General features: G+C 42.5%; 1 protein-coding gene across 7 annotated transcripts in view; it reads right to left on the reverse strand.

Annotated features, from left to right (window-relative positions):
* Positions 1-20,111, reverse strand: part of Patj (PATJ crumbs cell polarity complex component) — a 317,812-nt gene that overhangs the window by 93,416 nt on the left and 204,285 nt on the right. For all 7 annotated transcript variants that reach the window (XM_085686293.2, XM_085686290.2, XM_085686292.2 and 4 more), the window contains exon 30: positions 9,075-9,147. In XM_085686293.2, coding sequence (XP_085542419.2) covers positions 9,075-9,147 — 73 coding nt within the window. The remainder of the gene's footprint in view (positions 1-9,074; positions 9,148-20,111) is intronic.

A 20,111-nucleotide genomic window follows, 5' to 3' on the forward strand; every position in this document is an offset into this window, starting at 1 on the left:
AGGCACCAGTCTCATGGAACAAAACAGCTGTTTCAGTAGCCTGCAGAGTCACACAAGTGCAGCTGTATTTAAGATTCTCCTCTATGAACCAAAGTTATTTGCCATTAAACGCTCCTCTATGAGTTTGCTTTGTGAGCTGCACTGTGTTTTCCTAATTTATTGTGCCTCCATTTGATGCTGGGGTCAACAAGCAGTATAACAACCAGGTTCTTTGTGAAACCCTTTTCATAGCTTAGCTAGTCATGAACAATTTAGCTGGATGGTGGTATATCCACTGAGTACAAGAACTGTCCCTCAAACAGCCACTAGGACTTATGCCAGCACCAACAGTCTAGAACACTCTTGGGATGCCTTTATCTCAGCTGAATCCCAGGGAGTGTAATGAAAGTGCAGCCTCAGTCAGAGCAGTTTCTAAAAGTCTGTACCAGACTTTGGCTGCCACAAGCCTTAGTGAATTGTAGCAACCACTTCTACCTACACCTAAGACACAATGCTCAGATTTGGAGCAAACCCTAAGCTATCTGAATGTGACTTGTGCTGGGATAGGGGTAGACACTTTCCTCTGACTAAGAAGGCAATTAAAGTTTAGTGAGAGAAGCCCTCCTGAGCTGCCTCCCCTGGTGTTGCATTAGTGAAGATGCTTTTCTTGGGTCTTTTCCATTTTTAGGATTGTGGGCTGAGCTGGTTACGGGAAGAGTGAAGCAGTAGAGGTAGCAGAGCAGCCCTGGCAGGGATGACGGCACAGTGCTTGGTGGGCTCGGGCTGAGCTGACTACTACAGGAGAGGCAACTGAACAGTTAAGAGAGCAGCCAGGGCAGAAATGAAGGGAAAGTGAAAACAGGCTGGGAAGGTGAAGCTGATGGAGGATAAAAGACTGTAAAGAGCCAGGGAAGAGAGTGGGTGAGTTCCGGAGAGCTGTCAAGTCTGTGTGTAGCAAGGACCTGCCAACAAACAAAGAGCCCCTAAAGAAACAAATATTGGGTATCCATCCACCACAGAGTAATGTCTCAGTGATGGACCACACACATAGCAGGGTTCCATATGTCCTAGGGTTTCTAGTGCTGTGATGAAACACCAACCAAAAGTAACTATGGGAGGAGGAAAGGGCTTGTCCAGCTCGCATGTCCAATCAAGGTCCATCACTGAGGGAAGTCAGGTGGGAACTGGAGGCAGGAGCTGACACAGAGGCCATGCCATGCAGGACTGCTGTTTACTGGCTTGTTCCTTGCGCCTTGTTCTCACTTCAGTCACTAAGAAGATGCTCTGCAGACTTGCCGACAGGCTAATCTGCTGAGGACATTTTCTCAAAGTTCTGTCCACTGACATAAAAACTAGCACATGCTTCACACATTGAGGGCAAGGTTGGTGCAAAACTACAATGTCACTGGTCACAGTGCACTTCTGTGCAGCAAAGCAATTAATGCGCGCATGTTACTTGATAATATGAGATAACTACTATAATCACCATTGATGTCTGTATTACACTATACTTCACACTATTTTATAAAATGTTTCTCTGTAACACACCATACCAACTCTGCTGGCACTCATTCACTCATGTTTAGTCTGTCTCAGAAACATTCATTAGCATCTCTTTTACATCCTAATTACATATGCAGGGAATCTCTGAGGAGGCTGAAAGATCTCTGATGCCAACATCTGTGCCTCTTTCAAGCCCTTTGTCTGATTCATTCCTCCTGGGTCTGCCTCACTTCAAAGGCCATGCTCTAAGTCGGACTATATTCACCTTTTAAAACCTCCTCTTCTGCTTTTAGTTGAACATACCTGCATTGAGGAGGACATGAAGTCAAAATCCAAATGGAAAAGAGACCAGAGAGAGGGGGGGGGGGGATTGAGAATGATTGGAAATGGGCACTTACTTTCTAGGCAAGCTAACGTTTGCAAGTATAGTGTGTGTGCTTAAACAACACAAGAACAAAATTGCATCTCCACTCTGAGAACAGAATGGCTCACACAGCAAGGAGCCGTTAAAACACCCCACTTGCCAAGAGCTTAAAACATGACAAACAGTCAGAGTCAGGAAGGAGGTCAGAAGCATGACTCTAAGGAACAAGGATCCCTGGTGACTTGCATGACTCTAAGGAACAAGGATCCCTGGTGACTTGCAGACCATCTGGCTGAAGGAAAGTGGCTGCAGACAAGATGGGTCTGTTAATCCAGGAGATAGGCGGTCACTTCTCTCCTGCTGATCTTCAAATCACCTGTCCAATGAGGAGGGCTTGGCCAAGCCTGCTCATGGCAACAACTCCCCAGGAAGACCCAAGTCAGGAAATACAGGAAGTAAGGACCATAGATGAGTAAATGGCAAAGGTACCAATACAGCATCACCCAGAGATGATAAAGGTGTGTGTGTGTGTGTCCTGTAAAGATGGTAAAGGTGTGTGTGTCCTGTAAAGATGGTAAAGGTGTGTGTGTCTTGTAAAGATGGTAAAGGTGTGTGTGTCCTGTAAAGATGGTAAAGGTGTGTGTGTGTGTCCTGTAAAGATGGTAAAGGTGTGTGTGTGTGTGTGTGTGTATGTGTTTGTGTCCTATTAAGGACATTTTTTTCCCCACACCTTCTGAAATTCAAAACTTTTCTTCTTTAGAGGGGCCCACTGGGACTCTCCCAAATAAGGTGATGATGGTTTTTTTTTCATTTATTTTAGCTTAATGTTTTAACTATTTCTAATTAGAAGAAAAAATGGGACCATACTGGGCTGGGACTGGAACCAGAGAAGCTTCCTCTTGCAGGAGATGGGAGCTATACATCGAGACCCATGACTGGACAATGTGCAGAGACTGAGAGACTTTGGAACACTCAGCTCTGAGTGGGTTATCTTCATCAAACCCCTGCCCTCAGGGCTCAGGGAAATATGAAGAAAAGGAAGCAGAAGGCTGTAAGAGCCGGGGGGCAGGGATGACATCAGGGACACAGTGTCTCCAGACAACAGGACTGACGCACATATGAACTCAGAGACTGTGACAACACGAACAGGCCTGCACAAAAAGGCTGCCGGCCCTGGGGGGCGGGGGAGGAGACACAAGCCCAGAAGCTACCTCCAACTGACAACCACTTGCAAAGGAAAAATTTTCTCTAGTGGAGTCTCACTGGATATAAACCACACCTAAAGACAGGCCCCATGCACATTGATGGCAACACAAAATGAACTCAGTGGTATTTTTGTAGACCTTTTTTTTGCCTCATATTAATTTGTTTGGATATATTTTTTTTATCTCACTGATCTTTTGCTTGTATGGTTCCCGATTTCCTGTTTTTATGGGTTGTTTTTGTTTGTTTGTGTATATATCTGTGTGCATGGTTCCTGTGCTTTTTTTTTTTTTGCTACCTTTATACTGGTTTATTTCCTTTTTTAAATTTGCTGTTTGTTTTCTAAATAGAGAAAGGCAAAGAGAAACCATGGTCATATTATATTGTATGTATTTTCAATAGTTAAAACAAAATGTGTGAGTGTGTATGCACGAGCATGTACCAGGAGAGAAAGCACTCACCCTGGGCTCATCGACCGGCTAGACTGGCTGGCCAGCACTGGGGGACAGATATTCTACCTGTAGAGCTTTCAGGCCTGTGCTAAAGACCCAAACTCAGGTTCTCACCCTTATGCAGCAGACATTTCACTGACTCACCCCAGCCTCCTAACTTAATACTTTTGAGACCGAGTCTCACTACTTAGCCTAGGCTGGTCTTGGTCTTAAATCCTGTCTCTACCTCCTGAGTGCCACGACTGCATGATATACTGTCACCTTGCTGTTTTATTTTTATGCTACTTTGTTTTCTCAGATATACAATTTACGCACAGTTTCTTACTAACTGGATAGAAAGAAGCTTGAGCGCAGGAACATTGCTTTGAGGGCAGGGCATCATTCAAGCTAAGGAGGTTCTGGTGGTTTAGAAAGACGTTTCCACCAGATGAACATTAGTGTTGTTACTCCCATTTTCTCATGCACGATATCAATATGACAAGAACACATGGATAAAAATAGCTGTTTTCCTTTGATTGGAGATGTCACTCAGCTAAAAACCTAACAGGCATGCCTCCCAGAATAATCACAGTTTGTTTCCCTCTCAATCTTTAAAGGTAGGGTCTCACTATGTAGCACTGTCTGGCCTGCTGACTCCCACTCACAGAGATCTGCCTGCCTCTGGCTTCTGAGTGCTGTGATTACAGGCGTGCGCCATCACACCTGGCTTGTTTCTTATTTTTAAAATAAGAGCCATGTTTGTTAGTTTAGACTACCTTATGACTGTGTTCCTAAATCCAGTGCACTTTTCAGAACACCACATAGGACTTTTAACTCCCACAGCAGCAGAAGTTCACAGACACTTCTTTTTGCAAATAAATAAATAAAAATCCTGTTTACTAAATAGGACAACCTGAATTTCTCTTTCCTAATCACTACCATGAACACATTTTAAATGAACAGGAATTCCAGAATGGCAGTGCACAACTAGGGGGTAAAATGGCAATCATGGTAATGGCTGTTCCTCTGCAGCCATCTCCTCAGCTCTTCCTGACTGGGCACTCCCTCTCATGTGGTATTTGAAAAGCACAACCTCTGAGGAAAAGCAAGACAGAAGTTCCTGCTGTAGAAGATGTTTACAAGATCCAGGACTCCTTATGGAGGGATGCCATGAATATCCAACATCCACATTCTACCTGAGCCCCCACCATCTCCTATGAGACCCCTACAGTGACTATTTAAGTGATTTTCCCTCCTCAATTAAGACATCCTCTTTATTTATTTATGTGTGCATGCTCTCGTGTGGCAAAAAGAAGACTTAAGGTAACCGTTTTGGTTTCCATGTGGCTGCAGGGATTGAACTTGGGTTGTCTGTTATACATCGAGTTATGCACTGAGTCATCTCACACATTTACCATTGCCTTTAGCAAGTGTCTTTACACACTGAGTCTCAGGACGCTTCTAACGCTTGTCACTTGGCTAATCCTGAATTACAGCCCTGGCTGGATGTCTTCTTGTTCAAGATGTTTCCAACAGCTCCAAGTGCCTACAGCATGCCATGGCCTTCTGGAGTTTAGGACTCAAGTCTCCCATGTAACCTCAGTCTATTTTCCAACATATTCTATTATTTGATTTCACATTCCTCTCTTCCTCTCCCAACTGCTACACTTTCTTTTTCTTCTGCTGTTTTAGTTTATACTATTCTCATGTTCTGCGAAACCATTTTTAAGCATACAGAGTCTCGCTATGTAACCCAGAATGGCTGGGCTCATGATGCTCTTCTCTCACCTTAGCCTCTGTTGTTGGGAGTATGTGCTGCCACACCTGGCAGCATAATACATATTTTAAAGTCCAACCAAAGAAATGAGGTATACATTCACGCTCATTGGACTGAGATCCCCACGACCAGGGCATAGGATCACCCAAGCATTTGTCAGTGGACGACGGGATAAGAAAAATGAATCTTACCTACAAGCTGTGCTAATTTACAAACCAGCACCAACCAGTGATGACATAGGTAAACATGGAGAACTTTGTTAAGTAAAACAAGCCAGGTGTTCAAAGTAAAATATCACGTGACTTCACTTAACTATGGATTTAAAAAAAAAACAACTTATCTCACGGAAACAGAGAGTAGGATGGTGGTTACTAGTGGTGAGGTTAAGAAAATGTAGGTCAAAGGCTCCAAAATTTTAGTAGATTGGGCAAATAAGCACAAGACATAATTAGATTGTAATTAAAAATAATGCCTTCAGTCTTGAAAATCTCTAAGAAGTTTTTGTTTGCTTGTTTTGTATTATGTGTTTAGTTAGGATATTGTTATGTAGCTCAGGATAGCCTTAAACTCACTATTTTTGTCTTTGGCCTCAAAGCTAGGATTATAGACATGCAGCACTCGAGGAGATTTCAAATAATCCTAGCACACACATAAAACAACAAAAACTATGTGAAGGAATGCATGCCGTCTACTTTGGGTTAGCTGTCCCATAATGTATACATATTCCAAAAAAAGATGTTGAATCTGGTAAATACAAACACTTTTCATTTGTCAATTCAAAAATTAATAACTTAATAAAGAAATAAATCCCATTTTTGTTCATAATCATCGATGATGGACGATGCCAGAAGCTGGAATGTATGCTAGAGGCTGTGATAACATAAATAAACTCCCAGCGTATGCCAGGATTCATCTAAGCATTTCAAGTGTTAATCCTTCCAGGATGAAGACCAGAAGAACTGAGATCTGCCTGACTTCTGTGCTTGCACTTCCACACTGTGCCACACACTGCTGCAATGGTCTGTCACTGTGGCCAAGTGTGCTGCATAGCAATGCTAACAACGCTATAGAAATATGTATAGCTGTGCACTCTCCTGACTTAGGATGTGACTCTCATTTACTCCCTTCTGATATACTAAGAAGAGCCTTCACAGAGAAAGGGAGGCTCTGGGAGTTAACTGCCTTTACCAAGGTCACATGACCAGCAGGCACCTGGTGGAAAGAAAGGCAAGCACTCAACAAGTATTACACTCCCAGGTCAATACTCTACTAGTAGATTTTCTTTGACTGTATTAGCACATAACTGTATAAAGTAATTTGCTAGAACTATGTCAAATATTAGAACTTACTAAATATTCGCCAAATAAGGGAAGGAATGTGAGGTGTCACTAGCATGCAATAGAAATCAGGCAGAATTACTGTTGCCAGGTTCAACTTCACCGTGGCATGGCTGCACTTCATGTATGGTTTAAACTGGTTCTTTTTGCCATATAAAATAACAAAAATTATGCTTACAAATTATGCTTGATCACTACCAGAAATGCCTATGGGTAAAGGCAGAGTGATTGGCATGGAGGCAAATAAGAAAGACAGAGTGGTAAGGAGAGCTCATAAACATCACTCCCATAGGAGGGAGCTCTAGATGACAGTCACTAGAGCCATTGGGGAGAGAGCTAAGGGCCCTGAAGGATGTACTTCAAGCAACAACACTGTACAGAAATTGCAGAGCCTCACTCTTTTAAAGGAAACTATTATCTTTCTACAAACACTTAGCTGTGATTTAATTATCTTTCAAAGAAAGATGGCATGCTACAACTGATGCAGCTGCTCTGACAAGGATCTTGAAAATTACAGGTGGCGTCATTTCTACTTCATAAATATTAGCAGCCTGCTTTATTTAAAGGGCAAAATCAGGCCAGTGTGCTCACCTTCAATCCCAGCACTCGAGAGGCTGAGAGACCAGCCTCCAGACTGTTCTATAGATGTGTTCTAGGCTAGCCAAGACTACATACAGAGTGAGGCCATGCCTCAAAAGAAAAAAAAAGGGCAAAATCAGCCTTCTAAATGCCCATAAGACAATGATGCTCTTTTGAATGACACCAAGCTACTTTTTATGGCTAACTACTGATTCAGTGAGATTAAGACATAAGAAAAAAAATTTTTTTTTACAGGTGACTAAATTCTTTTTCAATAATGGTTAACCATTTTTGTGATTAGCACATTTATGTTTAAAGTGAATTGAGATAGCTAGTTTATGCTATAAAGATTGAGTTAAAGTTCAAATAAATAAAACAGTTCACCTGTGCTGAACACTGCTTTGTGGCATGAGTTGTACTAAGGTACTCACTCCATGACAAGTGCACGGGGCTTGGTGGTCACGGTCAGGTCTGCACAGACTGAAGCTGACTGGCGCACCTGTGCATGGGCCCACGGGTATATGATACAGCCTCTGTGTCTCTTCTCAAGGCTGATAATAACAACACTGCCTCTCAGCCTGTGTAGGAGTCGTGAAAGGAATACCGGAAGTACCCAGACAGGGCCTGACACGGCTAGCAGCATCCTCAATCTCCTGTCAAGTGCCGTCCCACGCAGGAAGCTGGAGACACCAGCTGGCTAGGGACATACTGAAGAAGCCATGTGGTTGATATTCACAGTCATTCCAGACAGCAGGAGACAAATGAAACCACTGTGCTTTTATACAGCTTGGAATAACCACCTGTGGTCTCAGTCATCTTCTGGGGGGAGGAGTGGTGTCTTAGAACATATTCTGTACATTAACTAGTTAATCTTAGCAATGAAACAGAAGCTACTGTCATTATTCTGCAAAAAACTAAAATGTGGGTCAAAGGGTTATTGTACCCCTCAAGGCTTATGCTGCACAGTTGCAGGATCTGAACTGGTAGCCTGGCTATGGAACTGTCCCTCTGACACCATGTCTACTATCTATTCCATGTCTTTCCTCTCCATTGTCCCCCCAGTCTCTTGGTGTTAGGCACAGAACCCAGGGCATGCCAGGCGCTGATTCTACTGCTACATCTCCAGACCCTTTGAGGTCTTAAAGTTAAAACAAAACAAAACCTTAATGTTTGCAAGGCTGATGAAATCATGATTGAAACAATGTTTATAGCTACAAATGTGTAAGACAATAGCTGGTCAAAACAGGTAAAAATCATAAGTGGAATAGCGTTGGATTCGATGGTGACTGCCCTTGATTGGATTCGGAGTGGGGCTAGTAAAGCACACCTCAGGGTGTGAGGATGTATGAAGACAATGGACCGGTGGAGGAGAAGCTGAGGGGGAAGTCAGCAGCTGTCCATGAGACGAGTGTGCAGAAGGAAGAGGGAGAGGGAGACACCAGCCCACAGGCACAAGTGCCTTTCTTCCTGACAAGTGTCTCTCACTGCTGTGTTGCCCTGAGGACAGCAGAGTTCAGCAGCTTCTGTCTCACACCAGTTCCTCAAGGGTTTTGACCTTCAGTCAAGGCCTGGGACTACACAGCAGCCCCCTTATTCCGAGATTTCCAGATTTGTGGGTTGATTAGCTGAAGGATTCTTTGGGTTTTCAATAATAAAAAGCCACTGCTAGACCATCCAGTAGATCTAAGGAACTTTGTAACTCTGAAGAGGTAATACCAGTGAGTTGATTATAATACATTTAATACCACTTTATATCTTATAATATTTTGTTTACCTCAAATTCTTTCTATCTTAGACATGGAAATTTGCTAGTTATCAGATATTATGTACCTAAAATTCAAAAAGTAAGGTTTTATGGAAATGATAAAACATACTGAGTGCATTTTTCCAAATAACCTTACCTCAACAGGTGACGGGGAGCTGGATGGTGGCAGGAAGGGAGCGACAGCCATCTGATGGACTGCATCTTCGTGTCTGTGAAATGGCGAGCGGAAGAATCAGTACTTGAAAAAGGTTAAGTTCCTGACACAAATTACAAATACCTCCTTAGTTTTCAGTTAAAAACGTGTGCATAACACCACAGAATTAAACATGTATATGGAGAGATCGACACACAAAACTCTTACACAAAGACAGGTGTTGCACTTGAGAGATACCCGGATACAATTACTAATGACGAAGAATGGGAATGCCAGGAGTCAATAAATCGGGCTTAGGACATCTGATGCTGTAGGAGATAATTTTGGAAAGGTGTCAACTCTTTCGATATTGTGGAATGTCAGATTTTCAAATGGTTGGGCACCGCCTCTAGGTCCCACTCATGTTCACAGAGCTATGTTCTTTGGACTGGAAACATTCCCAGCCCCCTCATTTGTCTTCAAACTTTGTTTTGCGAATGAATGATGGATGGGGAGCTCTGGGAAGATGATGCCTTGTGGTTATGTGAATGCTGCCTGTCATCTCAAATGAGCAGAGCAAGGAGGAGCTAGCATCTAATCAGCAGGGGGACAGGAACACAACCATGGCTAAAATGCCAGTTCTGATTATCTGGCTCATTTCCGTGTTGCCAGCGGACAGTAGCCAGTGCTTTGTGGAAGATAATGACTGTCACCCACTATTCACCCATCATGCAGGATCAATATAATTAAGCTAGGATTTACTTATGTGAAGTTTTATCTTTCACAAATAAAGGCATGAAAACTCACAAATATTACCAAATGTTATGTGACTAAAAATCACATATTATGTGAAGTAATATGGTTTAACATGTGAAAGCTGGTGATGTAGTTCAATGCTAGAACATTTGCTAACCACATGTGAGGGCCTGAGTTCGATCCCAGCAGTAATAAGGGAAAAATAAACAAACATAAGGCCCCATATGTCTTTCCACATAGAAAGGTGATTTACCTGACTTGGCAGCTGAGTAACAAGTCCACTGGTCCATGTCACTCCTACTTCAGACTTCAGTCATAGTCCTGTCCCTACGTCCTTGAAAGGCCTGTCTTTAGCCAATTTATAAAGCTTACCCATACTTCTCCGTATGATTCAATAACCTCAACAAGATGACTGGCTCCTCTAATAGGGCCACATTTACCTTTATTACACTGACATACCCGGCTGGGGTCTCCTGAGTTCACCATCTGCACATTGTGTAACTCCCCACTTTAAGGGTCTCTACCGCATGTCTGACAAGCATCGTGAGAAAAACAGAGCTCAGTCTCCCACTTAGTCTCCAGAAGGCTCTGTAGCTAATTCTCACCTGAGTGCTCATGAAGACTTGCCCTCCTGTTCAACCAGGAACTAAAAGCCTTGGAAAATTTGGTCTGCCAGTACACGTTGATCTTATCGGCCCCACGATTCTCTCATCCCTTCCTTACCACTGAACCTGCTCTTCCTCCCTGTAAGCCCCTTTCCTACTTTCATACCTACCTGTGTGTGTCCAACTATATTTAATTAGGATCACTTGCATAAACACAGGTGGCCAGCTGAGTATTTCTAGAAAAAAACCTCATCTCTCAGTGGTAAATCCATTTCATGAATAAGTCTTGTGATTCTATATTCAAAATACATCTTTAATCTCTTCACTGCTTCCCAGCCTACCCTATGTGCTGGCCACCACCATTTTTAACCCCGACCAAAAACAAAAAAGATTTTTATTTGATTTTCTGTCTTTATGTTTCTTAGCATCTTCACTGAAGTCCATTCTTCACCCAGCAAAGTTATGATGGTTTTAATCAGTAAGCCTGACTATATTAATCACCACCCTTGCCTCTCCTCTGTCATCATCCTCTTCTGTCTGGACACAGGGTTTTATGTAGCCCAGGCTGACCTCAAACTTCCTACACAGAGGAGAATGACCATGGACTTTTAACTTTCTTACATAATGTTATTATACTTCTCTTCTGGCTTTAAATCATCCTGCAGGTTCTTATTACATTGAAGAAGCAGTCTACTGTGTTACTCCTGGGAGGAACCTAGCTGTGGGGCTTTGGCAAAATCACTTCTCAAAGTCTTTGTTTCTAGACTGTTAATGGAAGCAGACTGAACTATCAGAACCCTAAGATGGAGAATAATCTTTGAGAAATGAGGCTGAGCATAAGGAAATAAAGGGGTTGAGAAGATGGATAAGTTGATAAAGTGCTTGCCATACAAGCCTGAGGACCTGAGTTCGGATCCCCAGTATCTAAGTAAAAGCTTGTGCCTGTAATCTGCTGGGAAGGTGGGGACAGGTGATCCCTGGAGCCCCATGTCCCTTTTTTTGGATTGCCTAGTACTTGAACTAAATCAAAACAAGTGTGAGAAAATCTACAACTATAAAGTGCTATAGAATACGGAGAATTTGTTTTTTTCTGATAGCATTACTGATGCCGTGAACATACCGCACTTATGTATGTAGAGAGGACTACAATCACAAGAGTACAATCCAGTATTTAGTAGTTGCTCACACACACAAAAAGCAGTCAGCTAACATGGAGTAAGTAACAGATTTTCCCAGTGGTAACTGCCCTTCCCATTCTGTTTTCCCCAATGAATAACGCAACAGAGCTCAATGGAGCTGTGAGCAAAAAGCCAAGGGGACACACCTGCTCCAGATGTGGCGCTCACAGGGCAGGGAGCACTAGGAAGTACCTAAGTAGATGGCTCTCCCTTTCTCTCTCAGAGGCTACAAGCATTGAAAACATGGCTGCACATATATTTTGAGGTCATGATTAATTGTCTCGGGACGGCTTGAATCAGGCAAGTTATCTCTTTAAAATTTAATGATTTCCTTCAAATTAATATGACTTCAATGCCATTTAAAATCCACTGATTTTTTTTTTTTAACCTCACATAGTAGAAAACCTACAAGTACTCTTAATGGACATAAGTTACAATTCATAGTCTTTTATAATCCACTTAGTAGTGAGTTCACACAGCCCCATCAAGTTGTGAAAAGTGGCACCATAGTGGCTTCAAAAAGGGAAGACACAGAAGGAAAACGGAAGAAAAGGATTGGCCCTGCAAACAAGCCGTGGGCCAGGTGATGTCTGCGGAGACTTCAAGCCCTCAACAGTCTAAGATTCTCCTAAAGAACCAAGTCTGTTTGCTTTATAATCAAACTTTTAAACAATGGTGAAAGAGTCTGAAGCGCCCATATGAGATACCACCTGGAGTTTCAGGTGTTTGTATTTTTATAATTATCCTAAGCACCGATAGAGAGAGAAGACGATAAAGTTCCACCACAGATGAGAGTTATTCCAGGGTACATTTCCCTGTGTGTACTGCAGTGACTCCAATCCCTGGGGACTGTGTTCGAAGACACCTATTGGATGCCTAAGACCAAAGTAATAGACCCTATTGATACTGTTTTCATATGCACCGCATTCTAGTTTCCTGTGTGTTGCTATGATAAAAACGCTCCGACCAAAAGAAATTATGGGAGGAAGGATTTATTTGGCTTACACTTCCACAACACAGCCCATCATTTAGGGAGTCAGGGCAGGAACTCGAGCAGGAATTTGAATCAGAAACCACAGGGAAATGCTGTTTGGGGCTCATGGTTAGCGAGCTTTCTTAGAAAGCTCAGGACCACTTACCAAGAGATGGTGCTGCCCACAGTGGACTATCAATTAAGAACTAAGACAATTGAAATTCTCTTCTCAGATGACTCTAGTTGTGTCAAAATGATAGTTAAAGGTGACTAGGACACATGGATATCTAGGATGGTTTCAGACACAGTGAGAAATCAACACAACATAGGACATTAACAAGATAGTTATGTGAATAGGCTATCATTTTAAAGAGCAAAGGCAAATGTTAATACTTGTAGACACTGACTGACAGCTGGGTAACTGAGACGGTGGCTAATGGGCAGGAAATGTCCCATCTCTGTACCCGCTGTGCCCTGTGACTGCTGCTTGAGCTGTTCTTCTGCTACAAGCACAGGGACAACAGCTTATTTCTTTGAAATCCCAGTTGGTAGCAGACCACTTAGCAAGAGAGTGTGCACACTACAATGTCTACAGAATGAGTGACTTTAGAAAGGACGGAATGGAAGGCAGTGTGATTAAGCTAAGTCCTGTGCTTTCCAATCTGCTCCAAGAGTCAATCACAACACGCTGCTTGCAGTCACTTCCCCACGTGAAGGACATTCCATGGTATGTGTCCAGCTCATAGGCAGCACCTGGATGGCACATCACATCCACACTAGCTAACACAAACAGCCTGCCTCACTGAGTGTATGGAGCAGATAAGTACCTTTGGAGCAACCACATCCCAGAGTCTCAAGTTTTAGAGCAGATACACAAAGCTCAGTAGTGTGTCATCAAGACACTGCCAAAGGCAATCCTCCAGTTATTACAGAGCTCACAAACTCCTCTGGAGATGCCCTGGTGCATCAGGACCACCAGTTTATAAAGTACTGGGACAGAATCCAGGGCTTTGTGCATGCTAGACAAGGACTTTACTAACAAAGCTACACCCCAAGTCTGTTTTTCTTTTAATTTAAGCTGGTTAGAGTTTAATTGGTTGAAGCTCAATGATAGCACTCATTTTATTTTGAATATGTACATATATTTGACACATGTTTACAATATGAATATAAAAATGAATAAAACATGATTGCCGACTTGATATCAGCAATTAGCGGGAAACACAGCAAACAAACAGAAAATTACAATTGTCGAATTACTACCCTGGGGCTGTCAGTTTAGTTTTTCTCAATAGGATATTAAGAACACTACTAATCCAGTCTCCTATTTGTAGAATATATTTATAGCAAAATATATTTTGGATCCTGATTTAAATTCCCTTCTGCTAAAAAAAAAAAATACACTGATGGGGCTGGGAAGACAGCTCAGAGGGTAAGAGTGTTTGCTGCTCTACAAGTCTAAAGGCCTGAGTTCAAATCCCCTGCAGTCACACGAAAAGCTGGGTGTGGCTGCGCATGCCTGCAACCCTAACATTGAGGAGTGGAGAATTCCAAGAGCTTACTGGCCAGCCAGCCTAGCTCAAAGCAAGCTTCCGGTTTATTGAAAACCCTGCCTTAAGGCAACAGGGCAGAGAACATCACTCTGCGGGTGGCAGTAGGGAGGTGTACGGTGATGTGGCGCATGTGTGGTGTATGTATGTATACCTGTATGCTCACAGGCAGAGCTAGAGCAGCACACAAGCAAATACAAGCACCACACTCTCATGCCCACAAAGATACATCAGCGCTGGTGAAAACCACACAGTACGGATTCAGCAGAATTCTAAGAAGGCTTCTGAGATTTCCTCCCCTTGGGCACACAACCAACAGTGAAGGTGGGTCTGTGGATTTACCTACACGATCAGTTTATGTCATGTGACACAGCCGACTTCAGGATAAAGGGAGACTACCTGACTGTTCCTGAACTAATCATGAGAAACCTTCGACTAGAGAACAGTCATGTCTCAGAAATGCAGTGCCCTGACCTCTTAATCCGACTGTTCTGTGAATCCTAGCCTGAGGAAAATTCTTCCTGAAACACCTTGAGCTCATGGTTGAGAATACAGGGGGCTGTCTGACGAGGAGGAGGGACTGGGCACACCCCAAACTGAGCCACTAAGGAAACAACTTCAATAAGAAGGAGCTCACAAGAGAATCTCCTTCACAGGCCACACACTCAAGACTCACTAACCCCTAATTTCTGCCTTGTAATCAGAAAGTCTACTTCCTCTGCTAGAGCTCAGAACCTGAGCCAGCAGGAGGGGTGCTGTGAGCCACTGAATCTGTAGTGATGCAAAATACACAAAAAGAAAACCGTGATATCCATCCATCCATCCATCCATCCACCCACCCACCCACCCATCCATCCATCCATCCATCCATCCATCCATCCATCCATCCATCCATCCATCTATCATTTTAAAGACAAGGTCTCATTACATAGCTTATGAGAACTCACTATGCGATCAGACTGGCCTTAAACTCTAAATTTTTTGCCTCAGCCTCTTGGGTGTTGGAATAACAGGCAATTGCCACCAACTTGGAAAACACAGTTAGCAGAAACAGCATCTGAGTGCTTACTGTATACCTTTTAAACCAGAATGTCTCCATGGAGTTACAATTTTCTTCATCTTCTCTTCATTTTACATGCAGCTGAAGCAACCCACTAAGTTACTAAATCACAAGAGCGATGATTAAAAGCCATGCTCTAGTTTCAGAGCTTCCTCTCATAACCATTGTACTAAGAGTCCCACCAGAGCCCCAGAGCCCCAGATGTCATCTTCTCTCATAGGTTCAAGTTAACCAGACTACCTTGGGGAAATTGCTATAGGTCCACAGTTTTCTCTTAAATCCATTCCATAAACATCCTGAAGGAAAGACACACACGGTTCCAAGTTTGTTCACTCTACCAACTGCAGTCTCCCTGAGCATCATATTTACATTGCCCATTTATATGGGTACAATGGCTAAAATATGCTTTAAAATGTTATTATTCTAAATAGTATGGGCAGGACAAGCAGTGAGCAACACAGCAGAGCATGAGCCCCTTCCTAGTGAACCTTGATCACAGTTACAGGGCTGTCCCAAGTTCCTTTGCTGTCCACTTCTCTTCCCCTGGCAAGCCAGGCCAGTGACAAACTGTTCTTTATGGAAGGACACACTGACAAGCAATGTCTAGACACTGACACCGCAAAGGATGATCAGGGTGAATGGAGAGGCCTAAGGTTTTGCTGAAGTTTGATTGAGATATAACATGAAAAAAATAAATCTTTGTCATTAAAAATTAACTTTAATCCCCTCTTCTTCCCCTTTCACCCTCCCTTCTCCCCCCACCCCCATGCTCCCAATTTTGTCAGGTGATCTTGTCTATCTCGACTTTCCGGAAGGATCTATATATGTTTTTCTAAAGGTTCATCTTATTACTTAGCTTCTCTAGGATCAAGAACTATAGGCTCAATATCCTTTGTTTATAGCTAGTATCCACTTATGAGTGAGTACATACCATATTCATCTTTTTGGGTTTGGGTTACCTCACTCAGGATAGTGTTTTCTAATTCCATATATTTGCATGCAAAATTCAAGATGTCATTATTTTTACCACTGAGTAGTGCTCTAATGTGTAAATGTGCCACATTTTCTTTATCCATTCTTCAGTTGAGGGAAACAACATCTAGATTGTTTCCAGGTTCTGGCTATTACAGATAATGCTGCTATGAACATAACTGAACAAATGTCCTTGTAGTATGATTGAACATCCTTTGGGTATATGCCCAAGAGTGGTATTGCTGGGTCTTGAGGTAGGTTGATTCCCACTTTTCTGAGAAACCACCATACTGATTTCCAAAGTGGAAGCTTGCATACCCACCAGCAATGGGGTAGTGTTCCCCTTACTCGACATCCTCTCCAGCATAAGCTATCATTGGTAGTTCTAATCTTAGCCATTCTGGGTGGAATGTCCTCCTTGAAGGACTCCCATGGCCTGTGATGCCACCAGAGGCCATGTTAGTGTTGGTGGTCCATGCCCCAGACCATGATGACACCTAAGATCCATGTGGATGCATGCAGTCTGTCACTGTATGATGCCTTGGTGATGTCCTTGGGCTTTGCTGCCTCAGGGCACTAAGATGGTGTGAGTGCTGTGTGTAACTACCTGAGGCCATGTTGAGGCTATGTAGTAGCCTATGCAGCTGCTGAAGGCCATGAGAGAGGCAGTGGTCCTGATACAGTCAAGGGCTGTGTTGATGTCTACAGCCCATGCCACCAAAGTTCAAGCTGATGCCTATGGTCTGAGCTGTTGCTTGAACCCATCTAATGTCCCCATGTGAAGGAGAGTGGAGCCTGCCCCTTGTTGGCCCTCAGCACTGCTAGTGACACAGGTGGTGGCATGGGGGCAGGAGAGCTGGCTTAGGCCAGAGTACAACTCTCTTCAGCTGATGGCTTCTTGTGCAGATGCAGGTAGAGAAGGGTACATCCTCTCTAATGGAGCCGACCACTAGCAATATGACCATGCTCCAGTGAACATATGGACAATACAAATGGTACTTTTTGGGGGAAGGGGTGAGGAGGGGTGAGGAGGGAGGAGGAAGGAGGGAGGTGATGGAGGAGGAGAGGTGGACATGGGAAGACTGGGAGGTGAGTAAGATCAGGGTACATGATGTGAGATTCCCAAATAATCAATTAAAAAAATAATTTAAAAAAATCAGAGGGTTACAAAACTTGCAGAAAGGGTTTCTCAAGATAGGTACTGTGATCTGATTGAATGGCCTACTTCATAGTCACCAAATTGTAACTTAGTGAAGCAGTTTTAATTTTTTCTGTTTCACTGATTCATCCTAATGGTTATATGTTGTACCTCTTTGTATTCCTCACCCCCAGGCAATCTAAAACAAAACAAAACAAAACAACAAAACACTATAGATACCAGAGGCCCTAAAATTAAACTCCTCAGATTATGTCATTTTCCTCAAACCAGTGGGAATGTAGTGGGTTACTAAACTATAACCATCTAAACCATCTTGGGAAAACTGGTCCCTGGTTACTTAGACCAGTCACACATCCCTTTATAGAATGTGTCCCTGACCTAAGGGTTATGAAAACTATTTGCTGATCAATGGGATCAATGAGATCCTGTGGGGAAGCCCTTTTGTCTAGGTCTATGTCCTTCCCCAAATGCATTTGCCAACTAAAATCCTCTCTTGTTGCTTTTTAGATGTTACTATAGGCCCTTGTATCATAAACTGTGTAGTTACATATATAAAAAGGAAAATCAATACGTTAAGTTATTAACATTTAGCCCTATCAATGATGATTGATTTATAGGAGCGAGAACCAATGGGGAATGTAGCAGCTAAGAACTCCATCTTAGGTCTGATGCCAGCCCTTTGAACAACCTGAGGCTGTTAAGATAAAACCAGGAATCCCAGGAATGCAAGACTCACTATGTTCCTCACACCTGTTGAAGTGCACTTTTACAACAATAAATTGTGGCTTTTGCCTTTAAAAGTGGCCCTCCCATTTGAGCTGGGCCTCAGTCCCAAGTCCAACCAGGGAACTCAGAAGAGTTGCAACCTAAATAAAAATTTGGCTTATTACAACTGAACAGAGTTGGTGGCGTTTTGGTACTTTTTAACTCTGAAACATGAGCACAACATTTTGTGACCTTGAGTGGCAGCCACTTAAACTTCCAGGTCTTAGGTTCTCATTACCATTAATATATTTAGCTGTTATCTGAGGCACCAAGCTTAGCGGTTTCCTTCTAAAGCTTTGTTCTTCTTTCTTCTCATTCCATGAATCTCTCTTAATCCACTTGTATCAGTTGCCTGAACTATGACAAGGGAGTCCATACTGGTTTTCTTAATCTGTATCTGAATTAATCCAAACCACTCCCTCTCATCAGGACCAGAATAAGTGAAAGACTTACCGCCACCTGTGCTGTTCTGCTAACACCTATTCACATGTCTGAACTTTTAACTGCATGGTTTTACAAAAGATGTACACAGTAGGTGTTTATATTTTTAGAAAGATCAGTGAGCCCATGACAATAATTTCTGAATGAGGAAAAATAAATATAGACATCTCATGGGTGAGGGTGGGTATGTTTGTAAAATGCTATCATTTCTCTTTGGTCAATCTGATATGTCTCTAAAGAGTATGTTCATTTCTTTTAAAAGTGTGCTCTCTGTTATAATTTACAGAAAATTTTGAGCTTATTTCAAAGTTGCCAAAACAACTTTGATAAAGAACAGTATTGAAGATTTTTCATACATCAAAAGTCACCACAAAGATACAACAATCACCAAGAGAATGGGATGAAAAGCCCAGAAATAAACTCTTTTGTATGTGACTGAAAGACTCTTAGGACAGCAAAGGTACTCAATGTGGAAAATGATGGTCTCTTCAACAGAGCTGCAGAACACAGACAGTCACATGCCCAGAACGACACTGGATCCTTCCTTTGTAGCCTAGGTCAAAATTAACTCAAAATGGATCAAAGACCTAAATATAGGAGCCAAAATTGTAGAAAAAAAAACACTTTTGGAAGAAAACACAGAGGGGGGATGTTTTACAACATTGAATGGCTAAGACAAAGCAGACAAACAGGATTATATCAACACCATTGTTTTCATCTAATGCAATCTAAAGAGTGAAAAGGTGGGAGGAAATATTTGCAAATCATCAATCTGGTAAATGGTTAATATCTAAAATATATATTTAGACTCCTATAACCCAGCAACAATAGCAAAATAAACAACCTGGATTAGAAAAATGAGCATTAGGGGCTGGAGAGTTGGCTCAGTGGTTAAGAGCATTGCCTGCTCTTCCAAAGGTCCTGAGTTCAATTCCCAGCAACCACATGGTGGCTCACAACCATCTGTAATGAGATCTGGTGCCCTCTTCTGGCCTGCAGACATACACACAGAGTATTGTATACATAATAAATAAATAAATAAATATTTAAAAAAATGAGCATTAGATATTGTGCTGGTTAGTTTTATGTCAGCTAAACACAGGATAGAGTCATCTCAAAAGAGGGAACTTTAATTGAGAAATATCTCCCCATAAGATCTAGCTATAGGACATTATCTTAATTACTGGTTGGTAGGGGAGGGCCCAGAATATTTTGGGTGGTGCTACCCTGGGCTGGTGGTCCTGGGTTTTATAAGAAAGCAGGCTGAGCAAGCCAGTAAGCAGCGCTCCTTCACAGCCTCTACATCAGCTCCTGCCTCCAGGTTTTTGCCTTATTTGAGTTCCTGTTCCAATTTCTTTCAGTGATGCAAGTGTAAACCAAGCAAACCCTTTCATCTCTAAGTTGCTTTGGGTCATGATATTTCATCACAATAGCAACCTTAAGTAAGACAAATGTGAGCATTTCTCCAAAGAAGGTATGAATAGCAAAAACACATAAAATGTGCTCAATGTATTGATCATCAGGAAATGCAAATCCAAATCATGAGGGGATGCACCCTCGAAGTCACTAGGATAAAAACAA

This window comes from Myodes glareolus, chromosome 3 (genome assembly GCF_982192425.1).
Source record: "Myodes glareolus chromosome 3, mMyoGla1.1, whole genome shotgun sequence".
Lineage (NCBI taxonomy): Eukaryota > Metazoa > Chordata > Mammalia > Rodentia > Cricetidae > Myodes > Myodes glareolus.